Source organism: Nelusetta ayraudi, unplaced genomic scaffold (assembly GCF_046127955.1).
Source record: "Nelusetta ayraudi isolate G7.1 ecotype Tasmania unplaced genomic scaffold, CSIRO-AGI_Nayr_v1 ptg000006l, whole genome shotgun sequence".
Lineage (NCBI taxonomy): Eukaryota > Metazoa > Chordata > Actinopteri > Tetraodontiformes > Monacanthidae > Nelusetta > Nelusetta ayraudi.
In genome coordinates this window covers 5,883,024-5,908,712 of record NW_027466056.1, presented here as the reverse complement: position 1 = coordinate 5,908,712, position 25,689 = coordinate 5,883,024, and the positions used below count along the sequence as shown (strand labels likewise).

The window sequence follows — 25,689 nt, the reverse complement described above, 5'->3', positions numbered from 1 at the left end:
GCATTGATGGTCATGTGATATTTTCTGAGCGTTCCTTTAAAATACCTACAGGGTCACCTGCTCAGATTTTGTAACGCCTTATTTGGTATCATGGCGACATTCTGTCTGGATTTGCCGTCACGGTGACGTTACGCCAGTTAAAATGTCGACTGTCGGATTTTCCCCCGGCCGGCCCATCAAGTCCTTGCCAGGTCCCGTTGGATTCCACACCCGGCTCTCCATCCCCCTTCCTCAATCCCCCACATCCCCTCTCGGTGAAAACTGCATCTTCCTCTCACTGAAAAAAAATATGCAAATGCGTGAATGTAGGCTAGAGGCATCCCCCCACCCCGTGTTTCCTTCTCATCCATCTGTGGGGGGGGGGGTTTAAAGAAAGGGGATGAAATGCACCTCCCTCATCCTTCACACTGCCACATCTTCACTTCCTCGTCACATCGAGACACACAAACCGAGTCCTTGAGGGCATGTTGGCTTAATAGACCTCAGAGAGCCTTCCAACCAAGGGGTCTGTGCGTGACCCTGTCTTTCTTTCCCCCCCCCCCTTTTTTTTTTTTTAAAGAGAGGACTGACTGATGCCGAAACGCCCCTCTCGGCTGGTGGAGGACAATTAAGGTCAGCGGTGAAAGCTCGGAAGATGATGCATTACCCCGCAGCGCGAAGGAGCCCACTGTCGCATCGGCGCATCGGCATTTGCATTGCACTGGCGCTGCGAAGCAGCAGTTCTCGCGGCTGCAGAATGTTGTTAATAGAGCCACCGCAGATGACGGCGATACGACAAAATGGGCTCCACTTTCAAGGCCCCCCACACCACGCAAAATTTCACTCGAGTGAAATTTAGCATTTACCACTCACTCGAGTGGTAAATGTTGCGCCTCTAGCCTGAGAACGATCCATCGTCTTAAGTCCACCTTTTCTTTTTTTTTTTCGATTGCGGCTCTTTTCAGCAGGAATGTGTCATTCTGGCAGTCGTCACCTTCATGATGATGATGTGAAATTCATGACCTACCAATGACTTGGTGCTGGACCTTTATTTTACTTAGCAAATATTGGTACTATCCCCAAAAAGAGTTGTACCCCCCTTCCCAAGAATTAGGGCCATACTAGAGGGATTCATTTTCCCTCCGCTTTACGACTCTCACTCTTGTCTCTTTAGTTTTTCCCAGCACCGCAGCAGGCTGCTGTGTTGCGTCAGAAAAAGTGGAACCCGTAACTAAAAAAACTCTTTTACTGAGCAGAATGTGCGCGCCCATTTTTCAGTGGCTCAGTGCTCTTCACCATGACAGAGGCCGTGATGGAATGCTTTGCTGCATGTGCAGTTGGGCCGACGGCCGCTCGGTTCTGAATCAGGGTCAATGGGGAATTTGCACAATCTTCTTAGCGGCTATCAATTTTGTTAGCTGACGCAATGTTTTGACAGTCAGACGGAGCAAACGAAGAGATCGGAAGGTGAGCAGTGCCGATGGCTCCGCGGCACCGCAGTGCGCTCCCTCCGCCGCCACCCCCTGCGACCTTGGCTCCCGCCACCGTCGTTCTTCCCATCCTTGTTCAAGCAGATCCCCCCCCCCAAGCCCCGCCTCCCACCTCTAAACCCCCTGAGACATTCTCCCCTGATTAAAATTCAGGGGAGAATGAAAAAGAGTGTCGTCCCGATTGCGACTCCGACCGAACGTTGTCTTCGATTAAAGTGCCACTGGAGCGCCTGTGAGTCAAAGATTGGCGCAGCCTGGCTCGGCCGATGCTGTAAAGTGAGAAAATCCCTGCGAGAATTGCTGACAAGAACAAAACAAAGACAAAAAAATAAGATGGTGCAATTTCACGTTAAATTAAATGACCTGATCGGCGTTCTGCGCTTTACACTGGTGTTTTGGCATCGAGGGTTTGAGAGCAACTACTAAGATCCTATGGGACCATCAGTGGGACACCAGTGCTGTAAACGCACAATGGAAGTTAAAGCCGGAGGAGACCAGTCCCGTGCGAGTCTCTCCTTCCAGCCGGAAGAGCGAGCCGAGCCGATTAGAGCCCGTGTCAGTTGCCGTTGTGATGATAGGTTGGCGTCCCTTCTCTCTGGCTGCCCTCCGAAGCCAATTGTTAGCGTGGTTTTAACGGGATTGTTTTTCTGTGGGAAACGGGTTACTAAATGTGTTATATACTGTCAGCATACCATACGTTCTGTCTATTTCTATATACCCAATTCTGTGTCTTCTCCCGTTTTGTTATCCCTGGTACGGCCTCGGGATTGCGCAGTAAGTCCCAGAGTCCGTGATTACCTGACGAGCTACTGGGTTATTTGCAAAGGTGGCGGGCGACAACGGCCTTTTAAAATGAATAAAAAACAAAATGAAACACCACCATACAACAACATACAAACAGAATCCAATGTTGGTGACCCGGCAGGGAGGATCACCGAAAATATATCCTCCCAGGTGCTCTTCCCCAATGGTACTACTGTACTTCTTTATCCTTGTGCGCCAGAAAAGGAATTACCTGAAAGCTCTTCATCCTATAATAAGCTCTCTATAATAATAATAATAATAATAATTATTATTATTATTATTATTATTATTATTATTAAATATAATAAGCTTTTTCAAGATGCTCAGTAACGGTGATTGCAGCACAATCAGTGTGAGAGGGCAGGACTAGCGGTGCCATGGAGAAGTGCAGCAGCTCCACCTACTGGCCATCATGTGTGCTCTCATTTGCCCACACGGATTTTTTTTTAAAAAAATTTCAAAGAAGGGCATCATCTGATTGTATTCCAACTGCACACATTTCATGTTGAGCGTGTCGCCCGTGTTCTCGCCTTGATATTAACGTGTTTTCCTCTGTTTATTTAGGGGACGCCGCATTGGAGGAGTCAGGGGAGAAACCAAGAAAAGCAAACTGGAAGCAGGTTTGTTCATATTTTGGTTTTTGTTTCCTTCTGTGTTGTTGTATATTGACACTCACAGACACATAATTTCAGACCACACATTTAAAGTGGCCTTTTCCCCCATGTTTTCCCATCCGAGGGAGGAAAAGCCTCTAAGTCTCTTACACTGAAGACAACTCTGCCGGAAAATTGCGGTATACAATTGAAGACACAGTTATCACTGTAGTGCTAGTAAGTTGTACTTTATGCAAAGCAACTCTTTTCAGTGAACAAACAACAACAAAGCGAACACCTTGTACATGGTGTGAAAGATCCCTCAGCCTCATTATGCTGGAGAGAAAAGCAAAATGCAGCCAACTCAACTTGCCTGAACGTTGTCCTGCGGCACAGTTTTTAGCTACGTTGCAGAAGTGCGAGCGAGTGTCTTTTCATCAACTTAATTTTGCAAAAGGAACAAACTTGAACAAACTGGCCATTTTTAGTTAACGTTCATGGTGGCTCAACGTTAGTTAGTTTCTCAGAGCTCCACCCACTTGATCGAGTGTTGGGCGATGATATTGGTATTTAATGCCACAACAGAGTCGGTGTCGCGTGAGCAAGTGGACATGCTAATGTTGGCTAAACTTTTGCTGGATGTAACCCTAAATTATTAGGACTCTGTTTACTATGCTGTGTTTCCACCTGGACCTGCCTCCAAAACATTATCCACAAATCATTTTCATATATAAAGTCAGTGAAAATTAAAAAATTAAAAATGAATCACTTATGTATTTTAGCAGAGTTCTGTGTTGGACGAAGGTCCGTTACCTATAGTGGTCACCTTGGAAACCTGACATGGCATCAGAGTTCTGGTCACAAAAGGCCACCCTCTGAACGTAAGGACGATGGTGATATCCAGCATAATTTTAGCTAACGCTAGCATTCATTTGGAGCACATTCTATGGTATTTGTTTTCTGAAATTGCGGGGGCACTAACGTGCAATTGGGCTTGGAAATCGAGAGAAAACACCTGATGAAATAACACCACTAGAGCTTCACATACCTTTTTCCCTGTTACCTCTTGTCTGACGATGATTAAAAGCACTTATTGCCCCTTTAAAAGATAATAATTATTTTTGGAAATATATAGAGTTGGTTTTAGTACGCGGTGCAGTTTCCTAAAGTACTTGAAGCAAGGCCTTCCGGGAGATTTATATCATCCCCAATGACTTCAGGATCCACATTGCTCACCGTGTAAAACCAATCGACAAAAAACCCAACCGCTGAGACTTGACACTTGACTTGAAAACGATTCAACTTTTCCGCTGCTCGGCATCTCATCAAGGGGGGGGGGGGGCGTTGCCGCAGCGATGCCCTTGAAGCTTGGATACCCCTTCGCAACGTTTTATTTTGCGGGAACAGATCCAGGTGATCCCCCACCCCAACACCCACCGCCCGTGCGGATCGTTTACCCTGCCACGGGGGCCCGGAAGCATAGGTGTGACTAATAACATCGGCAACGTCTCCGTGCGTCGTCAACAAAGCAAGCGCAGCCCTCGTTAATGTCATTAGTTCCACCTGTGCCTCCGTTCCGACTCCCCGCCGCAGGGACGCTCTATTTATTCTCGCAGGATCATTAAAGTTTTATCTTAATCTCCCTTGCCAATAATAATAATAATAATAATAATAATAATAATAATAATAATAATAATAATAATAATAATAATAATAATAATAATGGTAATTACCATCGGTGTCATAATAAGTGGCTGTAACATTTTTTTAATTGTCTCCTTCTTGTGTGAAAACTTTTACATGGGGCCACAAGGTGGCAGAGTTGCCCTTTCAAAATGCTTTGCCTTTACCTGGGAATTGGTCCCCTGTAGCCGTATGCAGCCAAGTTATTGTATTATCAGTTACTATGAATTCCATGCCTTTAAAAAATAAATAAATAAATAAAAATGGGAAAGGATGAGGAAGGTGACCTGTGTCAGTAACTAACCAAACTAACTAAATCATTTTCTCATGCAGCTCTGAATATATTTGTAGCACCGACTGAGATGCTCAGAATCGATCCAGTTTCGAAAAATGAATCATCTTTTGCTGCCAAATTCCAACATGAAAGTCAGATTATTGTAGTTTCTGTGAGCCAATAATCATACCAAAGAAGTCTAAAGTGTGGCTCCACTGCATTAAGATGAAGGAAAATGTTGTTGTTCAAATTGTTTTTTAAACATCTGGTGTCGTTCAAAGTATTGTTCTGAAACCGTAATCGAAAACGAGGTATCGAAATTGGCAAAATTTGAACGATACACGGCCCTGTCTCTGGTATCTCTTGTCCACATTGTAATACCTTGTGCCGTGCCTGTAACAGTTGAGAGAAAGAAAAACATACTTTTATCGTCTGTACTATTTCTTTTTTTTTTTTTTTTTTTCTAATAGACAAACACTTTATTATGGCCCAAAACAGCGAGGAAGCAGCCACCTTTTGCACGGTTGCCCTTCAATGGGTTGCCGACTTTGACAAACACAATATGTCATTACACAGGCAGTATGTTGCCGAATGAGACTCTTGAGTCACAAGTTAAAGAGCTTTTAAGTCAAATCAGCATATACGCATATACATATATATATATATGTGTGTGTACACATATATTTTGTATTAATGAATCATTCTTACATCACTTGGTGTAACAGGGAACTGAAGTGCAGTTTCATCAGAAGTCAGGGTTGACCTGTGTCAGTCGGGGTGTGAGCTTAATCAGATCAATGACATCACAATATATTTCTTAGGGAATGCGTTGAAGTATGAGCATTAGTTTGTGATACATGTTCTATATGTGCCTGGCTGGTCTGTAGGTCCACTCGATGGTGCTGAGTGCTCACCCTTTGGGTGAAGCGGACAGGAATGGTGATGGTGCGCCTCTCACATAACTCGGCCAGTAAATGGGCGAAGGTTGGATCAAACGTCCCATTGTGACCAAAAATATTGCGATAACATCGTATTGAGTATCGTTTCCCATGGATCCCCGAAGACTTCGGTTTGCCTTTCAAAGGATTCGGTGGCTGCGTCTTTCACGTCGTGAACGACGCTTGCCGTGAGCATACCAAAGACACATTTTAATTTGGTAGGATTTCAAGAGCGCCTGCCAATTTCATTACAGCTCGGAGGTTGGATTTAAAATGCCCTGGGAGGTGGGGCGGGATTTTGGGGGTGGGTACGGCTGGAGTCAGAGGAGGGAGGGAGGGAGGAGGCGGAGGAGGAGGAGGAGGAGGAGGAGGTGGAGGAAGAGGAGGAGGAGGAGGAGACCTCGAGACGTCCCCCTCCCGCCTATCCGACTGCTATTCATCGCCGTCTGCCATAAGCGAGGCAACGGCCTCATCTCTTGCGCTACGCCTCGCCACCGGGTCCCTCCCACTCTCTCCACCCCCCCCCCCCCCCCCCCGCCCCCCCTCGACCTCAAAAGTTGCCCAGGGAGGCTCTTCGCCGAGTCCTCACTCACTGTCAAGACAGCGAGCCAGAGCGACCCACCCTGAAACGGGGATCAGAAGGGTTTTGCCGAAACCCCAGCGAGCCATGGCTCTGTTGCTGGATGGCTCTCCGGTTGCGGCCGCCTACTTCTGCCTGCTCCGCCGCCGGTTCAAACGGAGGAGGAAGAAACGCTCGGAGCGCAAAGGTACGCCCGACTGCCGCCCGTTGCAATTTCCGTGGGTCTCCCAGTGATTTTGCGACTTTCTGCGCTTTAGATGATTTCAAATTTTTATTCTATATCAAAAGATTGTGCTGGGCGTTTCTAGTATGTCATTCATAGTGCCATACTCTCAGCTTTGTGACACAGGAGGGTTTATCCATGAAGTAACTTTTTGAGTCAGAACAGTCAGTTGCAGGTGATATCACAGGAAGGTAAATGTTTTATTATTTTTTTGGAAATGCCTTGACCAGTAGTTGTAGTTGATGCATATAGATTATTAGCAGCCATAATAATCATCATTGGGAACAAATTTGTCAAAAATTAAACTTACTGCGCAATAACATTTTCAGCTATGATTTGATTTGAAATATTAAAATTCATCCCTGGCCGACATAGGGCTATTACTGTTAATTTTATTAATGTAAAAAAAAAAAAAAGAAAAAAAAAAATATATATATATATATATATATATATATATATATATATATATATATACATACATACATACATACATATATATCCACACACACACACACACACACACACACACACACACACACACATATATACACAGTATATTTATTTTGGACGAATTAATGGCCAAGTGTGCGTACTGAATTCCGCTGGTTAACAGGTACTTTTTAATTTTTCCCCAAAGCTATTTCAGTGAGTAGTGTCTAACCATTGTCCCATAACTGGCTCATTGGCAGTGAACTAAAAAAAAAAGCTATATTTGCTCTTTTGAAGCAGGGATTGTTTGTTCTCCTTTGTGCTAAATACGCTTTCATTTACTATTTCACATTTGAATACACCAACATTTTTCTAAATGTAAAATATTTTGGGGGTTAAAATGAGAACATTTTTTTTTAGGATAAGGATGCGACACTTAACTAACTTGTCATTGTTCTGTATGTATATACATAAATAAATGTATAAACATATACATAATCAGCTATCGGGCAGATGATACGTCGGTAATGGGTAAAGGAGGAATTCCATAAGTGAAACTTTGTAGTCTGCCAGGCTGTGAGGTACTTCTGCTGGCTGCCAGGGCCCAAAAATCTTATTAGAGTTGCTTGTGCTTTCACAACACACGAAAAGAACACCGTCTTGTATTTCCTGCCTGCTGCCAAAGTCAAGTCACAGCCTCCACTGCTTCCTTACTGTTCTTCTCGACGGCAGAGGGAAACGGTATCAGTGAGTCTGTGCGTACTTTGCATGCGCCCCGTGTTGGGAAGCCAGTCATTCCTCGCGTCCCCCTCTCTCCCGCCAAGCGAGGTGTTGCGAGATGAACTGAAGTGTGACTTTAATCTACTGGGAGCGAAAAAAGCGAATTCCACAGGCGCGGCATAAGCTGACGCGCTCTGCTAAGCGTGCACGCCGCCGATGTCTGTCTGGCGAACAGCCGGGGGCTCAGGCACGTGGTGCGGTTGATGCAACGCAAACGCGCACGCATGTGCACACCGCCTTTTCCCGCCCTCCGAAACACCACAGGTCTGGTCCTGAAGCTCCGCCCAAAACCCAGCCTCTTCGCCCGAAAACCCCACGGGCCAAACCCTGGGGGTCCAAGCTCCGCCGCCAGCTTCTTCAAACCCTCTCCCGCGGCAGATGCAGCGACCCGGCACGGAAGGCAAGCCTCGCGCTTCCCCCTGTACAAATATTGGCTTTTAATTTGAGGGGGATTCAAAGGCCACGTCAGCACGGAAACTCGGGCCACTTTCTCAGCAGTGATCCGCGCTGGAGTGACAGAGGAACAGCCGCCGCTAATTAAGGCAGGATGTGTTTGCCCATGTCAGTTGTCCTGTCGGCTCTCTCGTTCCCCAGCGTTGACAGGGAATTTCACAACGGCAGCTCCCCGACCGCTGGGCTGAAACACTCTGCCTGCGCCGTGGCACAGGAACTCCATCACAGCAGTTATCCCCTTCAATCAATGAAGGTATCTCGCTTTGCTGTCTGAGTGTACAAGCACACCTCTGTAAATATAGGGGGCAGTGTGTCTGTAGATTATCACTTCACACCCTGTTTTAAGTTCCTCCGGCAATTTTCTACATTCACGTTGCCACCGCTTAGGCTGGACCGAGTCAGTTTTTCGGTCCAGACCATTTGAGTAGTTTTAAAGCCCAATCAATTCTGGTGTGGACCCAACGATCAAACTCTCGTCTGCTCAAAAACCTGGGTCTTGGTTCCCTTTCCAAGTGGACCTTGGTGCAATTTGTGCCATTGTGATTGGCCGGCGGGGTGCCGTGACTTTGACGCACTCAGTCAGACTTTCAGAAGCGCAACGGGTCGGGTGAACCGAACACTACGAAGGTGTGGAAAATCTTCCCCGCCCCTTCAAACCAAGTTCTTGAATTATCCAGTATAAAAGCGCCCTTAGTTTGTGGTTCTAGCCGTGAGGAGCAGCTCACATATGACCCCATCGTATGCTGCTTAGATAGTTCAAAAGAAGAAACACAGAAGAAGAAAGTCCATGTGGTTGCGGACGTTGACGCCTCCCCCATTAAACCCCCGCCTCCAAATGTTTCTATACATTGGCACGGAAGAAAAGTCTTCCAATTAAACGACCAAGTTCTACAGTAACAAAATATGTGTCGACATATTAATTAATCCAGTTTGTCTTGGCTGACAGAACATCTTAGGGGTTATTCAGCAACGGTTTGTAGCTATGTAGCATATTAATGTAACACAGCCTGCTGTGCAAATTAGCCGATGCCAATTAGGATGGCCTTCTTATCTTTTCTTGTCCTTGGTTGCAGCCACGTGAGAATGAGTGAATTGTCAATGTCCCCAATTCCCCATCACCACCACCGCCCTGCCCCTCGGATTGTGACAGGTGACAAATATAGACCTGAACTCGCTTGTAGATAAAAGGCTAAATGAACAAAACTGCAATTAAAAGCTGATCTCCTCTGTGGAGACTGATAGAAAACCTACTCAAGCGCGGTTTGCGACTTTTTGAATGCAAGGGGGTTTAAGGTTTGATATCAACAGGAATCTTCACCTAGTGGTTTTACTATTCAGACATGCAATGGCTAAAGGTACAAAGCTATTCCGATACCGCTTTGTGTCATAGAGGGCTGTCACAGTGAGCTGAGGCTCCGCTATTAGAGGACCTGCCTATTTGAAAATTTGATTCAGGGAATTTCTGTCTTGAAGTGACAAATTACCAAAATCATTACACAAGAGCAAAGGATAATAATGACTGAATAAAAGCTTGATTGGACATAGTAAACAAAGTTTTGTCTATGTTCAAATGGGGCAATTTCCAGAAGACGCACAGGTGCGTTTGTCCCTTCTGAAACACTAAGCATGTGCGGGTCAATCCAGAAATATCAATACTTCCGATCTATATGTGTTTTTTGGAGTTGGTCTTCGCATCAAAATATCAATCCCAAGTCTGTTTTCACAAGAAATATTAAAACTCCTATGATACCGAATGTGTCATCAAGTCTAAAAAGGTATAAAGTGAAATATGTAGTCAATATTATTGTCGGAAATAGGAACGAGTTAGAGTGGAGGCAGTGAGAGGAGCGTGAGGGAGAAGGAGTGTTGGGAAATACCCCCACACCCACCGCCCGAATGAGAGAGAGCTCTGTGATAGAAGCCCTTTAGACAAGCAGACAGTGTCCAGGTATATCGTGAATATTAGACACATTTATATATACTACCATAATGCATTCTGTCAATTTTGCATTAAAACATAATCTTTACGTTCTAAACAATTTAGTTTAGTTGGGCAGAACAATATATAGTAATTAATTCAGCTAGCATTCCTGCCATCATCTTAACACAAGTCAGTGTCACTTTTAGAAAAAGTTCATGGATCATGCATTGTATAACTGAACTCTATTACCTAAAAAGCACATTTAAAGTAAACATTGGATATTTATGCTGACATGTGACATGTTACGTGTTATTTTAAAAAAAAATATATATATTTTTTTCGTTAGATGACTGAAATACATTTTTTATATCGCAAATGTTTATTGTAAAAGTCATTTTCATATCCACAGGTACGCATCTAAAAGTACTAATATCGGTATCGGGATATTAGCCTTGGTACTTGTTGGTATCGGAGCGAAAGGCAAAATAGTGGTATTGCACATCCCTATTAAACACAGCTTCACAGTTCTTGCTAAAAGTCAGTTTTGCATTGATAACAGTGCCCGGATATTGCATTACATGCTTTAAGACTTTGCCTGCACCCCTGTAAACAGCTGCCCAAGAGTCTGCGTCTATACATAGAAACAAAAGTCCCGTGGCGTGTCCACGTGTCTGCTCCGGCAGTGTCTAGGAAATTAGATCCCGTCAGGAAAACCCTTAAAGTCAGACATTCCTTCCTCTGCCGTCAAAGTCGGATCTGGCAGTGGAGGCGGGGAGGGGGCGATGGGAGCAGCAGCCCTGCTTGTTAGGCATCAGCAGATGCCATCAACCTGCCGCCTGCCCGTCCATCAACCCACGGTCTCGCTAATCCCGAGGCCGCGAGGTGTGAAATTCGACATCGTCTAAGCTCCGCATCCTCACCCCTCACCCAGCCGCCTCCGACACCCGTCTCTCTCCCTCTCTTTCCCTCTAGAAGATTAGCAGAGCACCTAGCCCGGCCTTGACCGGGAGGGGGGGCGGGTGTGGCGATAGCCATGTGTCGTGCTCAGCGAGGGCGCTGGTTGCAGAGAGGATGGACTTGAGGAGGGTCTGCGAGTAAAGAAGGGAATGCGGGAGTCTCACCATGACCTCGGACAAAAAGTTCTGCAACCGAACCCGATTTCTAACCGCCCCCTAAACTTTTTAAGGTAAACAGTGACAGGCAGCCAGCACTACCATCCTCGCTCCACGTTCTGTTACAGACACAAAAAAAAGTAAAAGAAAGAAAAAAATGAAACAAAACCTGGAAGGTTTTTGTTAAAGCTGCCACTTCTCTTAATCCGGTTCCTCACGATTGAACTGTTTCAACGGGTTACCTCAAGTGCCCATCGGGTAGCTGAAGAGCTCATAGGGAGCTGTCAGTGGGGAATGGACTCTCTGTTATGTTGAAGTGGACTGTACATTTTTTTCAGTTCCCCCCGCAACTTCAGCCAGCACCACATATTTGAGGCTAGACTTAGAGGGAGAGAAAAGCCTCCTTTGTTCTTTCCTTCTTTTTTTTTATAGCTTTTCGTTTCACACGCAAATGCAATCCCATACTTTACTAACTGTCCCAGTGCATTGTCACGCTAATCCCTTTAGTGGCAGCTATTGTTCGCGACTGGGTGAGGGTGAGCGCGTTTCCTTTTCTGCCTTTTTATTTTATTTTATTTCATTTTTTATTCCGGAGCAGTAACTAAACAACTTAACCCTTCCTATGCAATCTGTGAATGGAAGGCCTATTAGCAGCGCTGCCACCTCGCTGCTGGAGTGCACAAATTCAAATACAAACAACAGTAAAACCTTCCCTTTCACATTTCCGAGTTGACGTGCCTGCAAATTGGCAGAAAATCGAGAAATGGAAAAAAACAGAAGTTTGAAGTAGTTTTGGACGGAACATCTTTGGATTTGAATTGTCATAGTTGACTTCTTAGTGCCACTTGAGTTGGTTTGGACACAAACTTCCGCGTGCTGCTGCCACCTCGCTTGGCCTTTCTCTGAACGTGGCAGCTTTACTTCATAAATGACTTTACTTCAGACTCTCCCCCAGACTGCGAGGCACTGCTTCCCGAACCTTTCCCTCTCATTTTCTCCTCTGGGGCTAAGGTAGTGGTAGATAATCCCCTTAATTACCTTACCTTGAAGAAAGTGCTGGCGCTTCCCCTTCGTCCCCCTCGCCTCCCATGCCTTCCCGATGAAGGCGCCGCAACGGTTTGAATACCTCTCAGAATATGCCCGCAAGGGAAAAAGGGGGGGAAGGTGGACAGGGGCTGCGATCCGCTGCCGCCGTGGCCGAAAAAATTAAAGCCGTCGCAAAGATTTCACAGAGTCCCTGTGAAAGAGCCCTCCGGTGTTCTTTGGAAGCAGCAGGGAGTGTAGCAGTAATCGGGGGGGGGGGGGGGAAACAACATAGTTGGAGGGCAAGTTTTCTTCGAAAATGTTTTTGCAGTGCCCAGCAATGCTCCAATTTGTCAGAAAAAAAAAAATCAAGGATAAAGACCCAAAGCTAATGACTCATGCATCTCTCAAATCCCTCAAAGGGTATCATCGGGTGAACAATACCCGTCTTTTCAAGTGGCGTGGCCCGAAGATTGGGCACCGCCATGAGTCCGTGGTTGTGAAAACTACGCACGGCAGACGACAATGTGACTCAGGGTTCAGAGGACAGAGCAGTAAAGATTTGGTACAAGGATACGTGGGCACGGAAACGCATGGCCCGTGTCAACGGGTCAAGGCAAATCCCAACGTACGCCGTTGTGTGTTTTACGAGTGAGGGGCGACGCCTGGAAATCCGCTCTTCAGCGTTTCAGACAAATGTGATACTTCTCACTTTTTTTTGGAACCTCTTCTGCTCTCTTCAGGCTCTCGGAAGCCGAATAGAGTTCGACAGCCAGCTAAACCATTAGGTCATTATTAGAGTGAACGTTGAGAAAACAAAACAAAACCCAACTTCAAATCATTCTCACTGTCAAGACTGGGTAAAATCTACCCATACTCGTGGCGCTGTCACCTTTAGGAACAAACTCATCCATAACCTAACCCCCCTTCCTTAACCCTAACCCTAACCCGTTGGTATTGTATAATATTCACTATACAGCAACCTAAACGCTTACCCTCTTAAGTTTGTAACCTTCCACAATATTCCACTCCCTTACACATATCCCTCCCGGAACAGGAAGTAACACGTTTCATAAAATTTTTCCGCTCCAAATACTTAATGTTGTCTTAATTTTGCAAGCGGAATCACATCTCAACTCAACTCAAGTCTGTCGTGCAGGATGTTTATTTTGTCCCCCCCCCCCCCGCCACCTCCAGTTTCTCCTTTCTGTCCCCACCGACTAATCACTCCCCCCACCCCCGACCCTACCCCCGCAGGACACCATCAGTGTGTCACGCCCCGATCCGCCAGGGTCCAATTTCTGCTCTTCTCGAAATGTCATTTCGCGTGGAGAAAATGGAGTTTGCGTGCGAGAGACGCGGTGCCGCCGGCAGTCTTCAAAAAATAAATAAATAAAAATATATACGCATATTTTTAATTTATTTCTTATTTAGGTCTGCACCCCATGTTTCCCTCCCCTGCCGCTATCCACGCCTTTCTGATTAAATTATTCACTCTCAAGAAAATGTATCAGGTCTATCAAAGGGGCGGCTCAGGATTCTAGATGCAGAACCTTGTTTCCAAGTTACTGAACGCGGAACCTAACCGTGAAAATATTAACCACGTGTTGTGTTTTCACACACAGGCCGACTGGGAGCTCGGCTTCCTCGATACCAACTGAGGCCGTGCACCCTGGAGGGGGGCGGAGCTGAGACCATGAGTGAGTCACCTTTTCTCTTTCGCCTTCAGGGTTTGAACTTCTTGGGAGCTGCGTGTGCCATCTGTGCTATCCGGTTCCTTTTCACCAGGTCTGTGAGACAGGATCAGAATACAATAAGTGTCGGGGGGGCTATCCTCAATGCTAACAGGCTAGTTGTCTGTCTGACGCTAGCTGACAGCAAACCTCAAGGCTAGCAGGCTAGCATTTTAACAGACGCTGGCTAACAGAAGTCCTTAATGGCTTGCGGACTAGCAATCGGTTTGATGCTAGCTTATACACTTAAAGTAGACCTTAAAGGCTAGCAGTTTGGTGGAAACTAGCTAAGAGCAGATCTTCAAGGCTAGGGGAATATCAGTCTGGCTGCCAGTAGCTAACATCACACTTTGAAGGTTAGCAGACAACAATCAGTCTGGTTGATGTAAACTTTCTGGCTGCTTCTTAGTAAAAGCAATCTTTCAAGTCTCGCAAACTACTTGTCTGGCAAATACTATCTTGCATCATATCCTTTAGATTAGCAGGCTTGCTAGCTAACAGCACACTTTCAAGGTTATTTGACTGCAATCAGTCTGGTGGGTGCTAGCTAACAGAAGATTTTCAAGACTAGCATGCAAATAGTGTGGTTGCAACTAGCTAACAGTAAACTTTCAAGGCTAGCAGACTGCAAGCAATCTGGCTGCTGGGGAGCATGGTATTGGTCCGACTTCCTGTTAGTCTGACATCCCATTAGTCCGATAGTCAGAATAAGGAGAGTTCGAACTAATGGGATGTCCTCATTAGTTTGAACTGGACTAGTTAGCATTAGTCCAACTCTCCATTCCTACCGTTCACCATTCACCAATTCCTCCAATTGATCTGTAATATAAACTGACAGGTCGGACATTTGAGGCGACAGGGGAATCCCCTTGCAGGACCTCTCTGCTGGCTTGCTAGCCGGCTCCGGCCGGGTGCATTTCCACCCGCGGCAGTGCATCACGACTGGCTTTGGGTCGGATTGGAAAGGCTTGGGGGCGAAGGTGGCTTGAGGCTCCAGCCGCAAGCTTTACAGCGCCCCTTCGCCTGCATCCATCACTGCTCACTTGAGCCATCGTCTCTGTTATTACTGATATGTTCCTGAATGGAGAGACATATCATCAGAACTCAGAGAAGTTGCGAGAAATGGGTGTCCAACTTCTCAATATTGTGTTTCTCTCTCTCCGCTCAAAGTCGTTTATTTACGTATAGAGTTCTTCATATGGGCTTCCCCTGTCAATAAGACACACGGGAATGAAGAGGTGCATTTAAGTGTTTCACCAGCGAGGAACTGCTATTACGCACAACTTTAACGCACTGCTGTGCGCTCATTATAGTGTCCAAACTGTCCATAATTGAACCTTAACACTTATACAGAGAGGGAGAGAGAAAGAGAGCGATAGAGCACTTTTCAGAAAGTAGCGATGACAGTTCGAACTTATGGGACGTCCCATTGGTCCGACGTCCCATTGGTCCTGCCTCCTATTGGTTCGACTTGTGGTCAATTTGGTCGGACAAATGGGAGGTCGGACCAATGGGAAGTTCCCAGCTACTGTTAGCTATCTAACAGCAGAGTTTCAGGGCTACCAGTCTGCTGGTAACTAACTAAAAACAGATTTTGCTAGGACCCGGGTAGACGCTAGGTAACAGCCGACCCCAAAGGGTGGCACGCTAGTTGTCTGACTAATGCTAGCTGACAGCAGATCTTTAAGGTTGAATCGGTTAAATACTAAAAGCCCAGTTTTGATGATTTTCCATTTCAGTCGACAATTCTAGGTGGCGCCCCCTAACCTGCCCCCACCCCTTCTCTCCAGTTCCCCCTCCCCCAAAAAACCTGCACATTTTTATAAGGCCGAGCACCCAAAGGAGTAACCTATCGAGCTTTCGCTGGAGGATGTTATAAATGGAAATTTACGCCGAGTTCCGTCGGCTTTGCGAGCGGAGCCTGGTGATTTGTGTTCCTGCAAACACGCTAGCACTTTTTTTAAACACCAAAACCTTTTGTCGTATTCATATTTAGTTTCACCCTTCTTTTTTTTTTGTTGCTGAAATTTGGACAGGACTGCATTTAACGTTTCAGAAAACTTATTTAGGCTCCTTATGTAGTTTGATTGTTACTTAGTACATGACTATGTCTATGTTTATGTGTATGTAATAGCTAGTGAAGGAACACACATCACTCGTTTCGGTTGCAAAGAGAGATAAAAGGAATCTCAAAATTTTACATTTACAAGATCCTGCACCGAAGGCGTTGTACGTTACTCTTCCTGGGCACCGCAGGTTCGCGCAACGCAGAGGTTAAGGAAAACCGCAACTTGGGCAACCTCTTCTCCAAGGGGGCTGCCACCACCGCCGAGGCTGCCAGCCAGCTCTCCAATGGGGGAGGCAGGAAGCGCCCCCTGGAGGAGGGCAATAACGGACACACGCACTCTAAGTACCGGCCGAAGAAGCGCAAGAAGGTACCCGGGCCCGTCTTGCCCAAGAACGCCTTGATGCAGCTGAACGAGATCAAGCCGGGGCTCCAGTACAAGCTGGTCTCTCAGACGGGGCCTGTCCATGCTCCCGTTTTCGCTATGACCGTGGAGGTGAACGGGCAGCTCTTCGAGGGTTCTGGACCGACCAAGAAGAAGGCCAAGTTAAGCGCGGCAGAGAAGGCCTTGCGCTCCTTCGTCCAGTTCCCCAATGCCTCCGAGGCCCATATCGCAATGGGCCGGACTCTGTCCGTCCATACGGACTTCACCTCGGACCAGGCCGACTTTCCAGACATGCTCTTCAACGCCTTTGAGACCTCCGGCCCCTCCGCCGACGACCCGTTCTGCCTCGCCTCCAACTGCAGCGGCTCCTTCAGCTCTCTGGGAATAGAGTACCCCTTGCTACCTTCCCCGGTGCCGAGCCTGGTCCAGGCGCCCTTGCCTTCCACCCCGCCCTCCACTCTCATCTCCCCCACGAGCGGCAAGAACCCCGTCATGATCCTGAATGAGCTGCGGCCGGGCCTCAAGTACGACTTTGTGTCAGAGAGCGGGGAGAGCCACGCCAAGAACTTTGTCATGTCAGTGACGGTGGACGAGCAAGACTTCCAGGGATCCGGAAGGAACAAGAAGCTGGCCAAGGCCCGAGCTGCCCAGGCCGCCTTGTTCGCGCTTTTTAATATGCAGCTGGATCAGGCTCCGTCGCGGCAGCCGATACCGAGAGAGGGACTGCAACTCCACCTGCCTCAGGTAAGGCAGCACCGGAAAAAGGTCTTTGTCGGAAAAGACACAGTCGAAATATGAAGGCGGAGTTAGTTATGTCCAGTACCAAAGGGTCTGTTTTCAATGTGAGTAAGTCATTTAAGAATTTCTGGTCACAGATGTCATCCACGGTGAAATACCTGCAAAACGTTTCGTTTACCCAAAACGCCCTAAAATCATAAATTTACAAATTGTTTTGGGTTTTTTTTCAGGGGGAGGGAGGTCTTGGGTCTTAATCACTAATAAAATAATTTGGCAAATTAGCTCGAATGTCAGCCATTTATTGTGGGCCTATCTAAATTTCAGTAGACATTGGGTTTTGGGGGCCAGACGTTGCACTCACATTCCAATTGTTACCCACCTCCAGTGCTGCCGATACACCCAGATGGAGAATCATCTGGTTTTGAAAAAATGAAACGTAAGCTCAAGACGCCGCCGACCGTGAAACCCGACCACTAGACTTCCGAATGGGTACTCGCTAGACGATTGGTAATGTCCCGATGACTCCACCCATCTTTATGTATAGCCAGTGGTCCGAACAAACGATGCACCCTATATTTTACCTGCCACACATGGTTTAATACCTCTGTACCTCCCGAAACATTTCTGTAAAAGGAACTCGCCAAAACAGTCTCAAGTCAGAATCACCACCTTAGCAAGTTTTTAACCCCAACCCTGCAAAAGTCAACGTCCTTCATCCTCAGACTTGAGTCGGCCAAGGAACGTGTGCCACGTGCGCTTTCTTATCAGAATTGAACACTGCTCCCCGTCAGCGGTGTAACTGAGGCTGATTTGCAGCGGCGGCATCAGGGGACGCAAGTTGAACACGCTGGGGATCGTATTTACACCTGAACTAATCCCTGCCTGTAATTCCTGTGCGGCAATAATGACAAAGCCGCTATCTTAATTGGCATCGCCCGCCGAGCGCAGTTCAAACGGCGCTTGTTTGTGACACGGGCCTTTCTGAGTCGCCGGCCTCGGCATCTGATCCACGAGCGTGCTAACACTTTGTTACCGCCGCAGGTCCTCGCAGACGCCGTGTCCCGCCTGGTCGTCGACAAGTTCAGCGAGCTGACTGAGAACTTCACGTCGCCGCACGCCCGGCGGAAGGTGCTGGCGGGCGTCGTCATGACAACAGGTATTGCTTTGGGTTTGGTTTGTTTGTTTTGCCTAACGGGGACTTTTTTTTTGTCCGTCCGATGAAAGCCGAATGAAGTGATCGGATTTGTGTGTCCATTCTTTTGAAAATCTTGACACCACAGAAACCCACACAGCCGTCCATTGCCCCCAGGTCCCGAGATCGGACCCGCGACCTTCTTGCTGCAAGGCGACAGTGCCAACTACTGTTGCACCACTCCGTCCGATCCAGTCGAATTGGACCAATTTCATCGGAACGGAGTGTTTAATGCGACACAATTTAAATCTGGTCGGCGTTAAATCTGATTCACTTCATGCATCCTCCGTGGATTGATTCACAGGTGAATTTTGAAAGCGCCAGGTAACTTTGTGCTTGGTTCCTAACTTGCCCCCTTTTTTTTTTTTTCTTTTTTTTTTGGACATAATATTGAGGCTCCGTCCACATGATTCCAAAACACGGGACGAGGTGTTTACATCCTTTGTGCAAGCGCATGCAAAGTTCATTGGTGAACATCAGGTGAAAGTTTTATGTCGAATGTGCATTCCTTCCACAGGGGGCGGGCGATTTGGGGGTCCTGAAATGTGATTTTGGAAGCCACATGCCAGTCTGGACGAAGACGGTGAAGCCATCGCTCCTTCCCTGCTAGTTGTCGGCGTGACAAGCGTGCCCTGGGCTAAAACTCTTCTCTGAATGATCTCACTGGAGACCACCGCATTAACGTCGGGTTTCTCCCGTCCAGGCGCCGACGTGAAGGAAGCCGAGGTCATCTGCGTGTCCACGGGGACCAAGTGCATAAACGGCGAGTACATGAGCGACAGAGGCCTGGCCCTGAACGACTGCCACGCCGAGATCGTGGCCCGCCGCTCGCTCATCAGGTACCTCTACTCCCAGCTGGAGCATTTCCTCAGGTGGGTCGGTTCAGTGCCCCCCAAATCCCCCCGTTAAGCCCGGTATCAGTTTTTCAGTTTTTCTTCAATCTCAATGTTTGTTTTGTGATTTATTTTTTTTTCTGTTCCCAGTAACCACGACGAGGAGCAGCACAAGTCAATCTTCTCGAGGTGCGATAACCGACAAGGCTTCCAGCTGAAGGAGAACGTCCAGTTTCACCTGTACATCAGCACGTCCCCTTGTGGAGACGCCCGCATCTTCTCCCCTCACGAAGCCGGAATGGAAGGTGAGCGGCAGCTGAGGGGTGAAAGAAGGGGCGCCCCGCGACCGTACACCCCCCCCCCCCATTCCCCCCTTTGAACCAGATCCACGGCCTCTTTTCTTGCGTTCCCTCCCGTCAGATCAGGGCGACAGGCACCCAAACAGGAAGGCCCGCGGGCAGCTCCGGACCAAGATAGAGTCCGGCGAGGGCACCATCCCGGTGCGCTCCAGCAACACCATTCAGACGTGGGACGGGGTTCTCCAGGGGGAGAGGCTGCTTACCATGTCCTGCAGCGACAAGATTGCCAGGTTTGTCGCCGTTGAACCCGAGTCAGCGGTGCAGAGTCGGGTGGCTGAAGGATTGGACTTAAATTGCCTAAATATGCAACTTTAAGCCAAGGGAGGCGAGGGCTGATTTTCATCAAAGGGACTTTGATGGGCCGAAACTCTTAAGATATCGTGCTTCTCATCTCCGCATTGATTAGAAGCAATCAGATTGGAATGTCTGCAACCCCTTCCGCAGTAAAATGATTCTGTCGCGACCACACGCGCTTGAGGTGGAGTGTCAGACCAATCAACCCGTTGGGCCCCTCCAACCGGCTGGGGGAGCAAGTCCAGCTCGAGATCGAGCCAAATAACCTCTGTTGCTTCCCTAGTAAGACGTAAAAAGCAAGGAAACAGAAACCCAATGGAAACATTAACCTTTGTTTGAGTCCTATTTGGATTCCTTACAAGAAAAAGGTTTATTTCGCTCACTTGCCCCAAGTTTGGGTTGGTTTGGTTAAGCAGTCGTTTTGACAAGTCACACAGTGCAAGTGATGATGAGCTCCCTGTGCCAAACGAGTGGTTAGAAAACTCTATTTCCATGTGAATTATGACAAATGGCCCATCACAATACCTGCCATTCACCTCGATTCATGCGTAAAGAAGTGCATTCACGGGTGCGCTGATATTTGAGGTGGGGTAAAAAGGTTTGAGATGCTCCAGAGAGGAGGTAGTTTCATTGACTACCGTGGTTGAAAACGTTAAAACGCAGCCCTTGAGCTGCAGAAGGGCACTCTGCGAGCGGAGGAGTGGGCTCTTCATTGATGGTCGTCAGTATACGCGTATGTAAATAGGATGAATTATGCCAGTGTCGCGCCACAATTGCTCCATCGCGGCGGCCCGCCGACTGCCATTCTCCGCCGCTTTCGGACACTGCTGACTTTGATTAGGCGTCCTCGGCAGTCTCTCCTGGAGGCTTCACAGAGCATCTCGGATCCTACAATCAGTCCCAATCACTTCGATTAAAAATGCTTCCCCCAAACTTTTATAGCCCCGACTGGCTGGCCGGCCGGCTGCACTCTCCGCCTCTCATTGCTCTCTGGCACACGCAACTGGAGGACCCTCGTGTTTTTCGGGCTGATTGAGCGAGTCTGTCTTATTTCTGGCCCTCTCCAGGTGGAACGTGGTCGGGTTCCAGGGCTCGCTGATGAGCTACTTCACAGAGCCCATTTACTTTTCCAGCATCATCCTGGGCAGCCTGTACCACGCCGACCACCTCTCCCGGGCCATGTACCAAAGGATCGCAGAGATTGAGGACCTGCCTCAGTCGTTCTGCTTGAACCGGCCGCTGCTCAGTGGTGAGAAATGTGAAGTTTTGAACATTTCGGCAGATAATAAAAATAATAGCGTTGGTGTTCATTAAACAGTGATACATGTGTGTGTTCAGTTTTGTAGGATTATCAACAAACCCCAACTTGCCCGTTTGTTGTTTTTTTGTTTGTTTTTGTTTTTTTTTTGTTTTCAAAGGAATAAGCAACGCCGAGGCCCGCCAGCCGGGCAAAGCACCCAACTTCAGCGTGAACTGGACGGTTGGGGACCAGGGGCTGGAGGTGATCAATGCCACCACAGGGAAAGACGACCTGGGTCGACCCTCCAGGCTCTGCAAACAGGCCCTGTATGGCCGCTGGATGCGTCTGCACGGCAAGGTAGCGCAAATGTGAATCTTCAGAGCAAGTGTCATCACTTGAAATAAGCATTGTCCAGCTGGCGAACAGATATTTTTCCAGAACTACAACCACAGTGATAATATTTTAGTCCTAAGAGGGGAATTTTGTTTTTTTCAGATTTAAATGGGGAAAGTTACGTTTTGTTGATTTAAGAATTCTAAATTAATCTTTATTATATTTTTTGGCAACTAATCCAGAATGACATGATGTTTATGAATGACACATTAACTAATCCATGAGATTTGTGGACTCAACATGCACACATGTATCTCCAAACCCTCCCAGAGGTTACACAGAAAAAGATCTTCACACCATCACAGCTCAGGTAAATTGGCATTTTTGTCATTTTTAAACTGAGTGAACATTTCCCTCACTTGGAGTTGCTTGCTTGCGGTAAGTTGGAATGAGTCAAAGTCAAAACTAAGTAAAAAGAGAGTAAACTAGCATTGATGCTCATGCTCCATCTGTCGCGTGATCCGGAACAACTGTCTGAAATTCCTTTGGTTTGCTCTCAACTACGATTTGTTGGGTTTAGTGGTACTGAGCTGGGGATCGTTGGCTTTAGATCCAACACTGTGTGAAGCATTCAAAACACTGACACACCTGGGGCTGTCTTATTCTCCTAGCTCTCATCCAGCCTCCGGATCAAAACCACGAGACCCAGCACCTACCACGAGGCAAAGCAGGCAGTGCTCGAGTACCACGGCTCCAAGCAAACGCTCTTCAGAGCCTTCCAGAAAGCTGGACTGGGTGCCTGGGTGAAGAAACCGATAGAGCAGGACCAGTTTGCGATCACCACCTGAGCCGGCGCCGGACCTCTGTCTTCACTTTTGACTGTAGCGGTTTTGAAGTGGGCGGTGGGATCATTCACCTCTGGCAGGGGGCCGCGCTGGTGAGTAGAACTGAGGATGTCGGAGCACATGGACTTAAACATTCCTCCTTGGTTTTGATAGCAATCTCGCCACTTCCTCTCAGCCAGCACTACACATAAAGAGATATTCTGTTAGTTATGCAACTTTATACAGGAGATGGATGTAAAAAAGAGAAGACAAAAAATAATGGAAAGGTGTAAGTGGAATTGTCAGCTAAAACAGCACTTGCTTCTATATTCTTTTTTTTGCATGTATGACTATACCAAATTTGTAGGAAGTGTACAGTACAAGTTTATTTCCGTATTAAGTAGTGTGAACTCAGATTGTAAGTGTTGTAATTACTTGAGAATGTCTTGAACCTGCTCTATTGTGGTTGTAAAACCGGAAACAGGGGGACAGAGACAGAACACGTATATGTATATATACATATATATGGGTTAGGGTTACATATGGGTATGTATGTATGTATACTTTTTTTTTTTTCTTGAATGCGGACACGTCGACAACTTAAAGGACAGAAAAAGTGAACCAGCAAACTGGGGCAAAGTTTGTCCCGTTTTGGCCTGAGCTCAAAATGTGTTCTGCTCTGAATCTTGAGTGCAAACTAACAAATACAAATTATTTTTTAAAAAATAAAAAAAATAAAAACACGATTTGACTGAATGCAAGAAAGCTAGAAAAGAAACCACCGCGGCTGATTGCGACAGGTTGCCAAGACGTCAATGGTCTGGTCAGTATTGAACTAAAATGAAGTTACTGTACCAGACATTTGAATGCCCAAAACTGTCTCGGGCCTCATTCAGATTTGACGACTGCACAACCTGAAGATAGACAGACCCGTTTTTAAAATGAGCTGTAAAATCATACCTTGACTTGACTACATAGGCTTTCTCGCATCTTCGCAAAACAAGCAAGGAGTGTAACAGAAAACACTAGCTCACTAGTTTTTATTTCTTTCTTGAGTATTATTGTTATATTTTAATGACTGAGCACAATGACACCTGTCACTGCACAGCCTAAGAAAGCACGTTGTAGCTCTCGGCCGTGGTGGTTGGTTCGCTTCGCTTGTCTGTGCTTGCTTTTAAAGAAAAAAAAATAATCATTTGATTGTTTTATTATCCTTTGTTGGTGGTGGCGGGGTTATGAATTTCATTGGCTGATTCCGAACAACACCTGATCTTCAGATGAGCCATGACAGTCAGTAAGAAGTAAAATTACTCGTCACAGTGTCTGTTAAAAACGCTCTACGAAGAGGAGCTCCGTTTGCACTGTTGAACTCGTCAAACTTTATGCAATGAAAATGCAAAACATTTCCGAGTCTGCGGAATCCCCGTAAAGACAGTAGCCACGCCAAGCCGTGCACGATCCCAGACTCGCGTCGATTGCCGTTCAGCTTCTCTCACCCTGCCGGTAAAAGTTCACCAAAGATGATGTCAGCATTCGTCAAAAATCTGCTATTTTCCTCGTTGGTTTCTGTGTTTGTACCGAAAGAAAAAGAAAAGAAAAAAAGCAAATATTCAATTGCGGACTGTTCCTAGTAGGGGTTTTATGTTTGGTGTTTTTTATTTATTTGTTTATTTTCTTTTTCTTTTCCGTTCTTTCAGCCCGCAAGGTGGCGCTCTCTGTGTTTCTCAAACAAGTCTCTTTCTTTGACATTTAGCTACTTCTTGTCATTCAGGTCCATGATGAACTCTTTATTCTGCTGTGACCAGCCTCAGTTGCACATCCTTTACTTTTGATGTATGTCAGTTCAATTTCTTAAATATGCTGTATATGTATACATATATCTATATATTTTTTTAAAATGTGTGTCATATTTGCCTGTATTTAAGCGACGGAAGCATTTATTTTCCGAGCATGTGTGAACCCGTTCATTGCGTCTAAGGCATGGCTGGTCTCAGACTCTCCGGGATTTTCCGGAAGGCGTTGGCTGTTTTTTGTGTTTTTTGGTTCTTTTTTCAGGAGAGGATGCACGACGGGAAAAACAAAGGGAACGTCGTGATTTTTCCCATCGACACGATTATAGATGATTATACGAAGGCCGTCACCTTCTGCCCGTCCGTGCGTCGGCGCTCAAACTGGGCAGTGCACTACATGACCGATTCACTTTCCAATGCATGAGCTCTACCTGTAAAGCATGGAAAATATTCATTATGAAAATGTATAGAAACCTGAGTGCAGTCATGGAGCTAGAGATGTAATAAAATCCTCTTACTGTCAACATGTGTCTTGTCACTGCTTTTTAACGAGCGTGATGTATGCAGAAAACAACAAAATATGATTTACATATTTCCACATCATGCCATTTACTTTTTAAACCCACAATGGGCTTAAAGCAAACACTGAATTCCAGGCAGACCACTGCTGTTTATCTGCTGCTATCCAAATCTGTCCCTCTGACGCCCATCTCCACACATGGGCTGTTCGAGGCCTCTAACTCGGAGTCATATCAGCGAGCGACACCTGTGCAACACGAGAGAGGCTGATAATCCAGCTGTGGGTCACCTGTCCTCACTGCATCACTGGGTGACAGATGATTTTCCCTCTACCTCTACCTAAAGCAAAGGAGTCCGAGTATGTACATGTATGGCGGCTTCAAGGTGAAGTGGGATTAGCGAAAAACGGCTCTTCGAACTCATTCACCTTTTCGACAATTTATCTGCACATTCTTGTCCGTGTCGTGCGCAGAGTCACCGCACACAACTGCCCTGCTTGGTCTCTTTCTTCAAGCTTTAAGTCTGACTTGGAATCCCTTTGTCTTGTCTGGAGGTGCTCGGAGTTGCTTGGAGTTTAATCTCCCTTCGCCCCAAAATACTAACACTTGCTATTGCACGTCCGTACCTACATGAGGAACCGCACTGAGCACTGCAGGCCAATGAAGTTGCTATTTGGCCTGTGGTAAGCACTACCCCAGGAGTAGGTGATTTTGCGGGTGTTGGATCTGTGCTACAATTAAAGGTAGACCCTTGTTTCATCAGTGAAAACATGCAGAATTTCTCAGGAGGTTCCAAGCTAAGGAAGGATGTTTCATCAATAGAATCCTCTATATTGGATTAAACATCCACACATTTGGGGTACAGGGTACAGGTTATAAAACTGCTTCCACTGCTTCCCCCTTTGATTACAACTAAAAGTATTGGAAACCAGCTCATCTCGGATTCTCCGATCCGCTGATAGGATGGATCTTTCACAGAAACACTAAACATTTCTCACATACCAAATACAACTCAATGGAGATATTCTAAAGTCATCAGTGGTCCATGGGGGCGTCGATGCAACATAATAACTACGCAAAAATCCCATTGGGGTCAACAGGGG

General features: G+C 46.6%; 1 protein-coding gene across 2 annotated transcripts in view; it reads left to right on the top strand.

The window, feature by feature from the left end:
- Positions 1-24,592, top strand: part of LOC142882797 (double-stranded RNA-specific editase 1-like) — a 37,133-nt gene extending 12,541 nt beyond the window's left edge. The window contains exons 2-11 of one of the 2 annotated variants that reach the window (XM_076017455.1): positions 2,838-2,893; positions 13,908-13,982; positions 16,272-17,209; positions 18,245-18,359; positions 19,099-19,267; positions 19,379-19,533; positions 19,649-19,817; positions 20,949-21,130; positions 21,300-21,478; positions 22,126-24,592. In XM_076017455.1, the coding sequence (XP_075873570.1) occupies positions 13,979-13,982; positions 16,272-17,209; positions 18,245-18,359; positions 19,099-19,267; positions 19,379-19,533; positions 19,649-19,817; positions 20,949-21,130; positions 21,300-21,478; positions 22,126-22,302 (2,088 nt within the window). In that variant the 5' untranslated portion in view covers positions 2,838-2,893; positions 13,908-13,978 and the 3' untranslated portion in view covers positions 22,303-24,592. Of the gene's footprint in view, positions 1-2,837; positions 2,894-6,304; positions 6,529-13,907; positions 13,983-16,271; positions 17,210-18,244; positions 18,360-19,098; positions 19,268-19,378; positions 19,534-19,648; positions 19,818-20,948; positions 21,131-21,299; positions 21,479-22,125 lie in introns of those variants that run through there. The other variant, XM_076017456.1, reaches the window with a different exon arrangement.
- Positions 24,593-25,689: the final 1,097 nt, after the last annotated feature.